General features: G+C 40.6%; 1 protein-coding gene across 3 annotated transcripts in view; it reads left to right on the top strand.

Moving 5' to 3' along the window:
* The window catches only part of SEMA3D (semaphorin 3D), a 134,338-nt gene extending 128,424 nt beyond the window's left edge, over nt 1–5,914 (top strand). For all 3 annotated transcript variants that reach the window (XM_063396996.1, XM_063396994.1, XM_063396995.1), the window contains exon 18: nt 4,385–5,914. In XM_063396996.1, coding sequence (XP_063253066.1) covers nt 4,385–4,798 — 414 coding nt within the window. In that variant the 3' untranslated portion in view covers nt 4,799–5,914. The remainder of the gene's footprint in view (nt 1–4,384) is intronic.
* The last annotated feature ends 9,549 nt before the right edge of the window (nt 5,915–15,463 follow it).

Below are 15,463 nucleotides of genomic sequence, written 5' to 3'. Positions count from 1 at the left end.
GTTCTTCATTTTTCCTGAGGCTGTTGGTAAATAAAAAAAAGATGTAAAAAAAAATTAACTCTACAGCTGTGTTGTAGCTCAATTATTATTTTCCCATACAAGTGAAACAATCATGTGTAACAATAATGTCAGAAAAACCCTAGAGTGATCTTTATTTCCAGTCAAATGATGAGGATGAGAAAGAGAACAATAGAAAAACAAAGATGAATGTGAATTGTCTGCAAATGTTCCTCATTTTCTTTTCTCACTCTCTCAATTTGTTCAGGGGTTGCAGCTAACCCATGATTATTCCAGCTTTACCTCTAACATTTTTTCACAAGTTGATTAATGAGGAAAGGCAGGCTTTGAAGCCACTTTCTTCTCCCAGACAGGTGCAGTGTTTTAACTGTGAAAGAGTTGACATGTGAATTATTTGTAAAGAGGGAGCTATCTAAACACATCATTAGCAAAGGACAAAAAGCGTTGACCTAACCTGGTGCCACAGCACTTTCAAATCCTTGGTTATTCTCCAACTTACTGACTGTTTAAAGATTTACCATCATTACTGGCAATACTTTTTTTTTCTCCATTGTTAAATTCAGATTGTGAAAGTCAAGTGATAGATTTGCATAGAGATCTTTTCCCTTTGTCATACATTGCCAGTGTCTATGGCATGTGCCGTAATTCAGGTGGTGTAGTTTTTTGAAAACTTACATGATTCTGATGAAGGATGAAAGTACAATTTGTTGATACAATCTCAACAAAAATCTGCTCCCACTTCACTACAAAAAGAAAGCTATTGGTAATCAATTGCTTCATTTTTTGTGATTTTTAGGTTGTTTCCTGTGGAACAAAACTATGTCTCTCATGTTAAAGTTCTACTGTATGCTCAAATTTAAGAACATATCAGCAAGCTTTTATGAATTTAAATCTGTACTTCTGAGTTGTTAAATCCTATTCAGAAATATTTGAGAAGGGTTATTGATGTTGACGTGGTGGGGAGTGAAACAGTGAATCCACAGTTGAACAAAACAAAATTTCTTTCATCTAAGCAGTCTTTTCACTTTCTTCAGAATTTAATAAAATACATTATACATCTATAGGTCAGGAACCAAAGGCCACATTAAACATTCAAGTGAAAGGTTAAAGATCTACTACCAAGTAATGAAATGCCAGGTGTTTATGAAACTCCAGAGCCCTGTGGGGAGGAAAGCAGAGAGGAAAGACAGGAGGAGTTCTGAACCTATGGGTAAAACAACATAAACAGGATACCAAAAAGAGAAGTGAGGGGGGGAAAGCAGTAATGAAGTGTTGCTCAATATGTGTGAAATCGGAGCCATAATTTTATCCTGCCAGAGCATAAGAAAGGAATGAACAATAAAGGCACAGAGGAGGAGGTGGCAGTCACCCTAAATCAATGTCCAAGGTTAACACAGGACACTGTGTAGGAGCATTACTTCATTAAAAATAGGAGTCACGATGGGCTGGGATTAAGGGACATAACCAATTTAGACTTTTACCTTTCTCTGCAGTGTCCCAAGGCAGAGGGGGGGACAGTCCATCAGTTAACATGTTTATGACTGAAAAGTGATGGCTGTTACACAAATAGCAAATAGTTATGAATAGCAGGGTGCTGGACTTGGGGGTCCGGCGATCTTTTCAAGTCTAGTTCTGCCATTATCCTGCCTTTTCTTTCACTGAAAAGAGCCAAAGCCCTGGAGAGGGCGCTTTGGCCTGGCACCCAGCCAGCCAAAGGAGCCAGCTGGAGCCCTTCCAAGTGTGGGAGGTGCACAGCTGTCAAGAAGCTCTAGACTACAATACTGGCAGAGCCACCGGCAGGCAGATGCTACTGCCGCGATTGCATCAAGCCCCAAGCTCAAAGACATCACTCCTGTTTTCACTCAGACAATGTGGGAACTTGGTCTTTGCACAGTGCCTTATGAAACCCAAATGTCTGGAAGTTAGCTGCTTCTTCCCATGCTCTTCCCTCAATTTCACAAACTTGGATCTTCATGTTGACATGAAGCCTGGGCAGAAGAAAAGGATTTCCTTGTTGTGTTGCCAACACTTCCACCTGGCCCCTGCTCCTGCTACTCTCTGTGAAGCACAGCACCACAGGGAAACACCTGCCCTAGACATATTTCTACCTACAGCTCCTTATTTGTGGATACTTTTGTAAATTTTTTGCTCCTGTTTTTACTGTAAAAAAGGAACATTTACTTGAAATGTGCCTAGCTGGTCCAGTTGAGGACTAGTGCCTTGAGTTCCATGAAAGAACAGCCTTTTCTAGACTGTCTCCCTGTTATCTTCTTTGCATGTGCTTGTGGCTTGATCATAATCTCTCTGGTTTAAACTCAGTGTGGTAAATCAGAAGTAGCTTGTGCTCATGTAGCACCTGTTGTCAAGACAATCGATTTTCCAGGAATTTCCTGAAACTTGTATCATTTCACCCTCTGGGTACTGAGTAGACATGCTTATATACAGTTTATAAACAATGAAATTAAAACTCCCAACACCAACAACTGTGGGCAGGAGCCAAAAAGTACTTGGCCAGAGAAACAGGCAACCAGAGCTACAATCTGACCTGCTTTTGTGGCAGCTGATTTCTTGTGTCTGCTGCTCTCCTATCAGTGGCAGTACACAGGCCTAAATCCATCCATATGACTTGCCTACATACCTGTCTAATCCATATGTTACTGAAGACTGTTACAGCTGAAGCAGTGGGAAACAAAAGTCTCTGTCTCTGGTTGTATTATATTTATGTGTATTTTTTTTCTGGTGATCTCAATATGGTCTCTCATTATTTTTAAAGATTTCAAAGTCATTGGCATAGAAACTTAGAAAAGGGTAAAACTAAAAGCCCTGGAAGGTCATCTCATCCATCTCTTTGCTCCAAGAGACTCTATTATGATAAAGTACTAGTGAGTTAGAATCATAACAGATGGAGAATCATATGTATGTATAAATTTTTTCCCATGGAGTAGCAGAGGGAATCGTGTGCAGATTTTTTACATAAAGAAACAGTGTGTAGCTTACCCACTGTGAATAAATCTAATTTAGTCATCTTTATGCCTCCCTGATCTTCATCCTCTGAAGTTTGCTGGAGGGTCAGATGTGCACTCTGGGAAATTTTGCAGATTCTGTGTTTGTTCTTTCTGCCTCCAGACCCCCCCTTCTCAAATCCACTACCCAGCTCTGAGCTGAAGTTTTCCCCCTTGGCAGTGATGCCACCAGCAGAGCCAAGGCTGCCCCCAGCAGCAATCCAGGTCTGTGGGTGCCAGCTGTGCTGCAGCCTCTGTGTGGCAGCAGAACACAGCGTGCCTGGGAGGAACAGCCTGGGACAAACCAGCATCGTTTTCAAAGGAAATGCTGGTGTTGGACATCAGGAGTTAGGGCTCTGCTTTCTACTTCCATCTCTGCTACTAATCTTTATACAGTCTTTGGGAAATCACTTACCTTCTATGTTTCCCAGATGCAAAAATACTTAGGTGCCCAGTGCCTCATCCTGTTTTTTTGGTTTGGTTTTGGTTTGGGGCTTTTTTTGAGGGGGGACGCTATTTTTTGATTTAGGTTATTTTAGCAATAATTTTCAGATTGCCAGATAAGTAATTTACCTGACAGTGTTACTAGTCTAAGGTACATCTTACTTTTAACATGTGAAACTGTATTTTTTTTTAAATATAACTATTCATAAATTAAATTACACCTCCATGCTGTCAGACTTCAGTTCCCACTTGCAATCCTATTATTCTGTTTGGGGTTTTGGGTTCTTTTTATTCTTATTTTTCTCTAAGTTATTCTCCACAGATCTTAGCAATAAAAGAACCGTACTTTGTTGTATCATCCATCCTTATTGCCTGCTTTTAATCACATCTCAGTGAGTCAAAGCCAGGATCAACTTCCTTTTGTAAAACTTGGTTGAAGGAGATCAGAAACACAGCTTTTCACTGTAAAAATCAGTAGTAGTATTCATATTCATTGTAACAGGGCTTCAGCACTGCAGATACATACAAGCACTCTGGTATTTTGGGTGTATTACAGATACCTCCAAAAGAGCAGTTTAAAAAATGAATGGGACTTGTGGCAGTAAATAGCTCCCCTTCCTTGGAGAAGGCAGCCTCACTCCGGCACTGTGGTGTGTTGAGTGTTGCTGCCTGTCCTGTCAGCTGTACAGCATGTGTCTTCTGCTACTGCATGCTGAGTGTCCGTGATCCAGATGTTAGAGTTAGGAACAGGGCTCAGGCCTTGGATGAGCTGCTGGTGCCTGTCCCAGCTGCTCCGTCAGGATGGGACACGCCACCACGTGCCAGCCAGGCCTGGTCTCCAGCTCAGCACAGCCCTGACACACATCTCCTTGTGACTGTGAGACTCACCTCCTGTGTTCTTTTCTTGTCCAACCCCACAGCTGAAGGCTGATGAAAGGATCATTAAAACGGAGCACGGGCTGCTGATCCGCAGCTTGCAGAGGAGGGACGCTGGAGCCTACTTTTGCAAAGCCCAGGAGCACACCTTTGTCCACACCATCGCGAAGCTGAACTTAAACGTCATCGAGAATGGACAGATGGAAAGCACGCAGAAGACTGAGGATGAGGAGGGCCGGGTGAGGGATTTGCTGACGGAGTCCCGGCTGAGGTACAAGGACTACATCCAGCTGGTCAGCAGCCCCAGCTTTAGCCTGGATGAGTACTGTGAACAGATGTGGCACCGGGAGAAGCGGCGGCAGCGGAACAAAGGCGGTGCCAAATGGAAGCATGTGCAGGAGATGAAAAAAAAGCGAAACCGACGGCACCACGAGCCAGCCAGGCCACCGTCGACGTAGTTTGTAAATGCTATTTAAAGAAAGGACATTTTCCATTAAAAAAAAAAAATATTGTGTTCTGGTTTTGTCCATCTTGCCTATGAATTAGTACTGCTTCTTCTTGAAATCAGAAAACTTACCATCACTGTTAATCTGTGTGAGAATGTACGGTGGGATTCAATGCCAAATGAGATGTTCCTTATTGGAGTGCCACAAACCAGGCAATAATTTCAAATGCATTCATTAAAAAAGAAAAAGTGTACACTTCTAGCTAATTTCTGGGTAGCCTTAGACTGTGTGAGTTGTGTTCTTTACTTCCTGCATAATTTTCACATAGGATTTAGTGTTTGTGTTCCTGTATTAACAATTTGCTGCCACATTCCACCCCAGAGGTGGCTACATTTCAGGGGACGGCAGATGTACTTCCAGTTCTTTGGCATCCTTTTGAGTAAGAAGCATGGTAGAAATGTGTGACAGATCTGCAAAAATACCCACTAATTTACCCACTGGGCCTGTATACAGGCACATGGATGGGGTTTGCTAGCACAGAGAGGCACAGCAAAAAATCAAATTAAGTTTTGGCTTAGGGACAGCATTCATTCTCCCCATAAAAAAGAGAAAGCATAATCATAGTTTAAGAGAGGGGAATTATCGAGCGTTACTCGTTAGTGTTTGAGTAGCCACCAGTTTGCAGTCCATCTGCTGAAATGAAATGTTGACTCTAATTGAAATTGCCACCGAGATACTTGGGAGTAAATTTCCTAAGTGGTCCATGGGAGGTATGTGCACAAATCCTATTAACAAATAATGGGACTCCTGCCTGCACCTCTCCTGTGTCTCTAAAGGTTTGACTCTGACTATTTCTCTGGCCCTTTGTTTGCTTTGTTTTATGCAGAGGAAAAGAAAATTAAAAGACAACAACAAGGCTAAAATGAAAGACGATGAGGGAAATATGTAGTGGCTGAGTCCAGTGCTCTTGACACAGAGCTGACATTCCTCAGATGTGTGTATTCTTTGGGATTTTTTCTCAAAGGTCTTATGTATTTTTAAGTTGAAAATTTGCATTGTTGGAATTAATACTGTTATTATAATTAAATAAGAGATGTCCACATGTAAATAAAACTTGTAAGTTAGAAATTTGCTGTATACCATAATTCCATTTGTAAAGTGTTCCTTGTTCCTTGGTTTATATTTTGGGTTTAATAATGTAAATTTTTACACATAAGCAAGAAATACTGTCCTCATCCTTGTCTGTTTTACATCAATATTATTTAATTGATTTTATTCCTGATATGCAGCAACAAACACAAGCTCAAAATCAGGCCTACTGTCTTCTCTCATGAGTCACAGCCCCCCTCTCCTCTCTTCCATCTAACCTCCCTCCGTTTTGACTTTCACGCCTTTTTGAGTGTGAAATGACAAATTAGCCACTTCCTCACATGGAAGACAGCTTTGATGGATACCAAAATGACAGACTTTACTTGTTTCTCATGCATTCTACAGCTCTTGAGAGCAAAGTCTGTGGGAAACCCGTGCAATTGATGTGCACCTCATTAAGGGACCAAAACTGTTGGCTCTGAAGCCCTTGCCCGTGCTGGTGTTTGTGTGCGCATTCAGTCACGGATCTAAAATGGTGAAGGTCCAGTTTGCATCGTTGTTCATTTCCTCTCTGTTGAAAGTCGGATATGGCAAAGTGTTTGTCAGATTTCAGACAGGAATCTCAGCTTACCCACATTTCTTGTAAAACCCGAAAGCTGCGTTTGCATGTGTTGTACAAAAGCCAGTGATACCACATGTCATTAATTTTAGATGCTTTTTTAATAGGAGATGTATGAGTAATTAGGAGATATTAGATAGCATGCATACAATGCTTTGATAGTGTAAAGCACTGAGTGCTAAATATTATAAAATACATCTGTGGGGAGGAGGGAATTTCTCAGCACAGGACCTTTAATCAGCAGAAAGACTGATGCTGAAGATACTAACCAGTCATACAGAACTTTGAGAACATGCAGAGAACTTCTTGGCATTTTTGCTGTAAAATAATGTAGACCAGGCATTTCACAAGAGGCTCATCAATTTGGGTACCTTGATTTTAAGGCCAATTAAGACTACTTAGGGAAGGTATGGGCGGGGTATTAAACTACCAAATATAAAGTGCAGGGATACTTAATATCCTTGGCTGGAAGATTATGCTGTCACCATACAGAACTTGCCTAGTTATTCCTTATTAGATTTTTATCAGTCCACAAAGTCTCATTTTGTTGGCTTGGGAATTAAGGAAATGAGTGGAACTACACCAAGGCTATGGAATGTCAGGTGGGCTGCATTCACAGGCACTGGCAAAGGATCCACTCTTCTCATCAGTGGTGACATGGTACTTCAATTGACAACTCTCACATGTTTTGCCTACTTCATAAAAAAGCAAAGCAGGGCCTTTTTTCATACTTTTTCTCCTCCATGAAAACTAAATCATCTGATTTATGTTTGGGTATGACTGGGGGTTTGTATTCTACAAATGAACCCCCCCAACCTGACTTCAGTAGAAATCTGGGATAAGGGTCTCAGTACTGGGAACATTATATTTAAATGGTTGAATTAAAATGTTATTGCTCTTAAAAACTACTTTCATTTCTTTTATTTCAAATGTTCTTGCAATGAGATTATTCTTAAAGAAATTACCTCATCAGTCTGGGGTACAGTGGTAGCATAAAACCCCAAGTGAGGTATAAGACCTCTTCCATCATGGGAAATAAATTCAATATCCTCCAAACCAGTGTGTTGCATTGGGTTCATGCCACTCCAGGGAACATATTTAATAATCCCACATAGATAAAAGTCTGTGGTTTGATACGCTAGGTAAGATGAATGCTGTAGCTGGCTGGGGTAGCACATCTCATACAGTGCAGGTAATGCACATGCAAGGAAGCCAGAGGACCTTGGAGACCAAGGAATGAGAGGGGTGGATTGAGAATCACTACTGGAGATAGGGCAGGGCTTTGTTAGGCAGGACTTGGCAGTGCAAACCCAGGAACAGTGGGTCTTTTCCACAATCTGCAGTCCCAGAGAGAGATTCAGAAGATGACCTAGACCAGAAACTGTAACAGAGGAGTATCCTTCACTTTTCAAAAAGGTTTCTTCTTTTCTGTAATTTAGAGGTTCAACTTGAAGTCTGGTTAAATTTCAATTCGATCATTTGGGGGTCAGCTGGGCTGCTGTGAGCTGTCCTATGAGCCACAACAGGCCCATAGATAAAATGAAATGAGCCCTACCTCTTTCAAGAGCGTCATAAAAATTCAAATTGGGTGAATCTTTGGTACAGAGTAGGAAAAAAGTTGCCTGCACAATAATAACTGTAGCTTTTAAACAGATCCCTTAGTGCATTCATCAAAATTTCATCGAAATGTCATGGGATTCAACAAAGCCAAGTGCCAGGCCCTGCACTTTGGCCACAAAAAAACCCTGCAGTGCTACAGGCCGGGTGGAGGAGTTGGAAAGTGACCCAATGGAAAAGAACCTGGTCCAGGGGTGCTGGTCAGTGTGGCTGAACATGAGCCAGCATGTCCCAGGTGGCCAAGGAGGCCAAAGGCACCTGGCCTGGATCAGGAGTGGTGTGGCCAGCAGGAGCAAGGACATCATTCTTTCCCTGTACTGGGCACTGCTGAGGCCGCACCTCGAGTGCTGTGTCCACTTCTGGCCACCCCAGTTTGGAAAGGACAAGGAGATACTGGAGTGTGTCCAGCAAAGGGCAAGGCTTTGAAATGAGTAGAGAACATCTTTATTTGCTGGGGAATGACTGAGGGAGCTGGGAGTGTTTAGTCTTGAGGAGTCTCGTGGAGACCTCATCACTCCCCACAGCTCCTGAAAGGAAGGTGCAGTGAGGTGTGGGCCAGCCTTTTGTGCTGTGCCTGCAGTGGGAGGATGAGAGGAAATGGCCTTAAGCTGAGACAGGGGCAATTCAAATTATATATTAGAAAAAATGTTTTTTCTGCCTGGGTGGTCAGGCATTGGAATGGGCTTCCCAGAGAGGTGGTGGAGTCACCATCCCTGGAGGTGTTTAAGAGGCACCTGGATCTGGCCCTGGGTGTGTGGTGTAGAGGTTACAGGGGCAGTGCTGAGCTGACAGCTGGGCTGAATCGTCTAAAAGGTCTCTTCCAATTTTATAGTTTTGTGATTCTAATCTTTGCTTCTGTATGATACATTTATTTGAATATGCATTCAACAGGGATTCCAGTTATTAATACATTATCATCTTTTTCTTCAACAAAACCTTTCTGTTGACTGTACTTCAGCAACAGGTCAGTGCTCAACTGAACCAAAGTGGCTTCAAGCAGATTCTTAGAATAACCAACACAATGTAGGCTGTAGTTATAAAAATGCTGAAAACTGATATAAGCTTTAAAGCCCAACAGGGCTCTAAACTTTGCAGCAATCTTGCAGTCAGTTAAAATAAAACAGAAAATGGGATTAGCAGAAAAAGGAATAAAGTATTAACACTTCCTCTGATAAACTGGTTTTGTTACTGGAAACCATTCCAACAACAGGTGTGAATGTATGTTCATGCCATAAGCAAATACTTTCCCCTCTAAGCAGTTAAGCTGCTTGAAGTGTCTAAGAACCTGAGTACTTTCCAGTTCATGGGTAGATTTTGTCCCCAGTTCTTATGGCATTCATAATGAAGTAATTAGGCTAAATGCAACAGATATCCCCTGGTTCATGTGCTTTTGGGATCAGAAGATTGCTACACTTCAGATGGTATGAATTTATTCAAACCATCATGAGTATTGATCTTCATTTAACATTTCAGATAATGAATAATTATTTGTTATTATTACTCATTGATCATGCAATCAACCTGTGTCCCATAATCATGTCTCAATATTTAATAGCTAGTGGAAATTGAGTTTGCTGACATTTTTTCATACAAGGATATGACTACAGGAATGCATATATAAATGTCTTATTTTCTATTTATTTTGTAAAAGAGGTTAATTTGCAAAAAGCAAATGTGATTTCGTGAGTCAAGGTTCATCTCAGCCTCCACTGAAAACAGAGATTAAAATCTTTCTGGAACTGAACTGAAGTCCAAGTACACTATAATCTATTTATAGTTTGGTAGTCAAATCCCAAATCTGTGTGTTGCTCTGTGGAGTATATTGTCCTGGTTCTTTTTGCACACAGTTATAGATGAGACATGGAGGTCTAAGGAATTACATCTACATGAATGGAAAATTAAGCCCACATGTCTCTCTAATATATTCTGTTACATTTTATAAACTTTAAATGGTCTCTCTTGTAATATTTTACCATAGTGTTGCTAATGTTACCCTGAACTAGGCTGCTGTCATTAGCTGACGTGTGACATTCTTTGCAGTTGTAATCCAGATTTCGAGGTTCGTAAAGTAAGTTCATTACAGTAGAAAAAATGAAGTCATGTGAAAAGAGTTTAATTATTAATTCTACAAAACAGATTTATAAGATTTCATTTCCATGTATCAAAATAGCGGGTACACTAAAATGTATGAGAAACAGCAGTATTTGTTTTTCTTTTCTGTGCAGGTAAGGATACACAAATTGTAATCTTGAGGGTCTCACTTGCCAATGTGTGTCTGAAACAGCCGGTATGACAGCTGTGGCAAGACTCATTTTTTATTTCCCTCATCTTTTCCCAGTAAGCCCATTGTCTCCTGCCTTTCAGACTCTGGTCTAGCAGAAAACCCCACTTTTACATGGACGAGGACTCAGGAATCAGGTGGTTTGTGACATATAAACACCCCTACACAGTCATGGTACCACAGTCTGCCTTCAGGTAAAGAATTTCCTTAGCATTAACTTTAGCATTCAGTTGCAGATGCAAACCAGACACTGTGAGGTAAATTGGAGACCAGATGGAGTTTTCATTCACAAAAAAAAAAAAAAAAAAAAAAAAATTGGGACTGTTGCTCAGAGGTATCCTTTCTCTTTTTGCTCATGTGGTTGCTGTGTAAAATTTTAAATTAAAGTATTTTGTGCTTAAAAGCATAATATTTTCCACATGATGGAAAAAAAAAATTAAAAAACACCTGAAGAATATTTCCAGGTGATTGCTTATTTATTTTAATATGGACTGCAGGTCCAATGTCAATGCATTAGTTCAGATAGTACAAGTCAAGGAAATAATGTGTGCAAACAGATGGCTGTGATATCTGTAAGGACCCCAGACACATCTCAGTTTTGGTGGTATTTCATACTCTCCTCCCTTCCCTCTGTGGTATAGAAGTGCTTTGGCCGGATTTTGGGAATATTCTGGGGGAGGCTGGAGTGTTTTTTGTCAGTTTAATTTTTTTGGTTTGACCTCTTGTGATAGTCTGGGTTTTTCAGACCTTTTGGGCTTTTTGGTTGGTTGGGTTTTGTTTCCTTTCTTTTGTGTGTATGTGTGTGTTTGGTTTTTCTTTTTTTCTTTAATATTATTTTTCCTCCTAAAAGGGACCACAACCAAGGCCAGATGCTTTCTGGTGGTGCAATATATGACAAAGCAGTAACAGGAACAGAAGGTATTTTTGTAAGGAGACAGCAGAGTCTGTTTCCAAGATGCAAAATCTTAAGGCTTAAATGACTATGCTGAGAGTTCAGAGACCATAGTGCACTTCCCTGGCCTAAGTTGAAACTGCTCTTAGACTTATAGAAGGTACATTTTTTAATCTATGAATTGTATTTTTAAAATATTTTTAAAATCTACATTTTCAGAGTTCTTTTTGCAAAAAAATATCCAAGCCAAACAAACTAAAAAAAATCCCCAGAAGCCCAAAGAGAAATCAGCATCAGAGGTTTTTCATATCCTCCTTCAGAGACTTCATGTAACTTTCTCCCAGGATGCTTTTTGTAGAAATTAATCATAATAATCACATAGTAAGACTGCCTGTGAACATGTCTTGGCTGTAAAAACTGATGCAAAGCATATGAGACTATAAAAATACAAATAAAAAAAAAAGAAAAAATACTGTTTCCAAATATTTACATTATTTTTCAGTTTTGATTATGATGCATCTCCATCCCATCTTCCCCAGTGACTGTCTCAGAATGTCACTTAGCTGGGAAGAAAGGAAGAGATTGCCAAAGCATATTATCTCCAAATTATAAATTCAAAAGTGAAAAGTCACATTAAATGGACTGGCTCCAAGGATTATGATTAATATCTTAATTTTGACCAGGAAAGACTGTGTTTTCTCTTAAAGTGAAATCTATCACTCTGCCCAGCACAGGAATTTTATGCCATTGGGTTTCTTTTGTAATTTGTAAGGCATGAGTGGTTCTCAGGTTGATTTTGAGAGTTAGGGTGATTTTCACTCTGTAATACAACTATTTATGTAGCAATAAGACTGAAGTATCTATTTGTACATGTTGTAGCTCATTGATTTGATATTATTACAGAAGTACAGATTAAATAATCTACATTTTTGCCACACCTGCTGGTTTCTTACATATTTCAATTTTATATTCAAAGGTAACTGAAACAAATGTATAATAAAGAGAAAAACCCAAGGTTTTGGTTTTTTTTTCTTTTTAACCTATGTAAAACTACAGCATAAAACATAAGATTTCAGAGAAACAAAGTCCACAGCATGCTATGGAAATAGCAAGGGTGTTAAGGCAAGGTTCAGTAATCGGAAGTGTCTTTTCTAGAAGTCTCCTGAATGAGGATTGACTGAGATTCACCATTCCACTGAGAATGTGCTTAAGGCCAGCAGAGTGAGTTTACAGACAGCTTAGAGAAGCTATGGGTGCGCAGTGGTTGATGCAGAGCAATACACAATAGGTAGCTCTGTGCTTATTAATTTCAATTCAATAATAGCTTTTTAATGCATGCATTGCTTGATGATTAGCAACAACCATTTTCCTTAAAGTCTACACTGACATTGTGCTTTAAAGTTACCCTCAAGCCAAATTGACCACATCCATCTTGGGCTGCCTCTGGAGCACCTTTGGCTCTGGAGTGTGATTGTCTCCCTCAAAGTGTTTTCAGGATGGAGATAACTGGGTGGGAGGAAGTTTTGTTCATGTTTTTAGTCAGGCATTGCTGCATCTGTCCACAGTTACAGGGAGAAGGTAATTTTTGAGAAAAAAAATATCTCTAGGCAGGAAAATAAATAGGCTGCCTGGTCCACCTCCTGTTCTAGCCTTCAGCACAGCACCCTGTGTTTCAGGGGATTGATGGAAGGTTAAAGAGGCTAATTTGTTAACAGACGGTCAGCATGTTATTTCCAAGGACAGCCACATGGCTGCTCTCAAGGATGCCTGTTTCCCAGTCCCATGCTGTGTCCATTAGACCACAGGGCTCCTGACCCTTTGCTGGGAAAGGTCTCAGGGTACTGCTGGCCTGAAAGCTGATGCCAAATCCCAACTGCGGCGGTAGCATTCTGCTCACCTACATTCCACCTGCAGTTGCAATTGGATCCGGCATTCTTCATTTCCGAGCCTGAACTCTTGTTTCTGTGTTACCACGCGCTGCTAAACAGCTGCTGTGCTCCCCCTCTCCTCCCCTGTGCTCCCTCCCCGCAGGTGGCTGCAGTTGATAATGTCTCATGTAGGATCAATCTTGGTCCCATTGAAGTAAGTGGGAATGCTGCCAGCGTGTCCCAGATCTGGCTCTGCATCCAGCTGGTAAAGCACTTCCAGCTCCTGCAGAAGAGGTGCTCGGCTGATTAGCCACGTTCATTAGCAGAGGCGGGTGTCAGAGGGAGAGAAAGAACGGGAGAAATCCTTCAGCTTCCTTCTGACACCACAGGCTGGGTAAGAGCTGAAATGCAGCGCTGCTTTGTGTGCGGTCAAGGAAACAAAAGCTAATTAAGCTGAAATCTGTCATTTTCTCTGTAAGAGTTTAGCAGGGTCAGACTTCAAGACAATTAGTGATGAGTCTCAGGAAGATGCACACAAGCTCTTCTGTAGCTGCTCAGAAACATTTCTAGCACTGATTGGCTTCCTGAGCTCCCCTGCTCCTCTTTTTTCCACATGTGATGCCTCTCTTCAGGCCCTTGGAATCCAGGAGGGCTGTTAGCTGAGGAAATATGTGCTTAAATAAGAGCTATGAGGTAAAATCCGGCCCTTCATGATTCAAATGGCAGGAAGTGTTCTGGGGTGTGCTCACACACAAAGTCCATGTGTACTGTGAAAACAGGCTAACAGGCTGTTCATAATAATTTATATTTCTGCAGTGTAAAACACAGTTCAGGGGATACTTAGGGGTTCATATATTTTGCACCACTGCATCCACGTAGTTACTGTGCAGAGTAACAAGAGATAGTGTTGCAGAATGAATCTACAGCTCCCAAGCATGTTTCTGCAGGAATGCTCATCAAATACTGAACAAAAATGCACACCAGCTTAGACAGGACAATTTATGAATTGCTAATATACATTATCTCCCTCCCTGGTTTTGCTTTAAATTCCTTCCAACAATTTGTAACTGAATATATAAACGGAAAAAGTTAGCAAGCAGTTTTAAGAGTTGCTAGATGAAGCTGAAGTGTTGTTAGGACAGGAAATGACAAATCTTGACTCTGGCCGAAGTTTGATTCTTTCCTTTGCAATAAAAGTGTTAATGGCTATCCATCTTAACGTCTTCCAGCGTTGCAATTACATTTCATTACAGTTACATCTTCCAGTGCTAGGTGCATTTCCACTTGAAGGAAGGAGCAAGCTGCTTCTTCTCTGCTTCTCTCATGGTTAGATGGGGTTCTTAACTTTCTCCCAAGAAAACTTTGCTGTTGTTTTTTTCCTTCATGAAGAAAACAACCATAAACACTCAGTGTTTGGGTTGTATCTACTAACACATACTAGACTCACTTGTCTCTGTGGATGGATCAATGTCAGTGATTTCAAGTTGAGCACAGGTGTTAGCATGTGCAGCACTGAAACTGTTGTTTTAGCTTTGGAAGTTGACAGCTTGGGCACATAGGAGGCTTTTAAAAACACTCACATGAGAATCATTGTGAGTAAGGTTTATTAGTTAAGGAAACACAGTGTTTTGTTATTAAATCAAAAGTAATACACATTTTGGGTGATGCTGCCATACAAGGAAGATGGGTAGCAGAATGAAATTGCTGCTGTCCTTTAAGGAAAAGCCCTCAGATGTCAACAGCTAAGGCAAACTGTTCCATTTCCCAAAGCACAGAAGTGGACTGAAGATTTTTGAAGAAAAGTTTTCCAGATTAGTAATAGGAAAGTTGAGGGAAACAATGATAATTCTCCTTTAATGAAGAGAAGACTAGAAATTCCCTGTTCTTAATCTGATACAAGTCAGATATTTGCTGCCAGGTCAGCAAATCATAATCATATTCTCATGGAATGTACTTTTAGTAAAGTATGTTGCATGAAACAGGCTGTGCTGGTTTCAGCTGGGGCATATTGCACCTTTCACTTCATTTTTCTTTTTTGTAAAAAATAGTAGGAGAACAGGAACAGGCAACAATAAACCCACATGTGCATATTTTTTTCTTTGTATCTTTCCCTTCCACCTGGTAAGTATTTTTACTTCTTGTTATATTTTTCTCTTACTTGCTTCTGAGGAGATGTCATATTCCCACTTGGGGTATATTTCAGTGGGCATTCCAATTGTAGGACTTAAAACACATTGGAGAGGGTAACAATGTTTTCACTTAATACTGTCTAAACTCCATTTTGTAGAGATTCCTGCCTTTATCTCAGGAA

The sequence above is a fragment of the Prinia subflava genome, chromosome 4 (genome assembly GCF_021018805.1).
Source record: "Prinia subflava isolate CZ2003 ecotype Zambia chromosome 4, Cam_Psub_1.2, whole genome shotgun sequence".
NCBI lineage: Eukaryota > Metazoa > Chordata > Aves > Passeriformes > Cisticolidae > Prinia > Prinia subflava.
The sequence above is the reverse complement of the archived record's forward strand: the minus strand, read 5'-3'. Positions and strand labels throughout refer to the sequence as shown.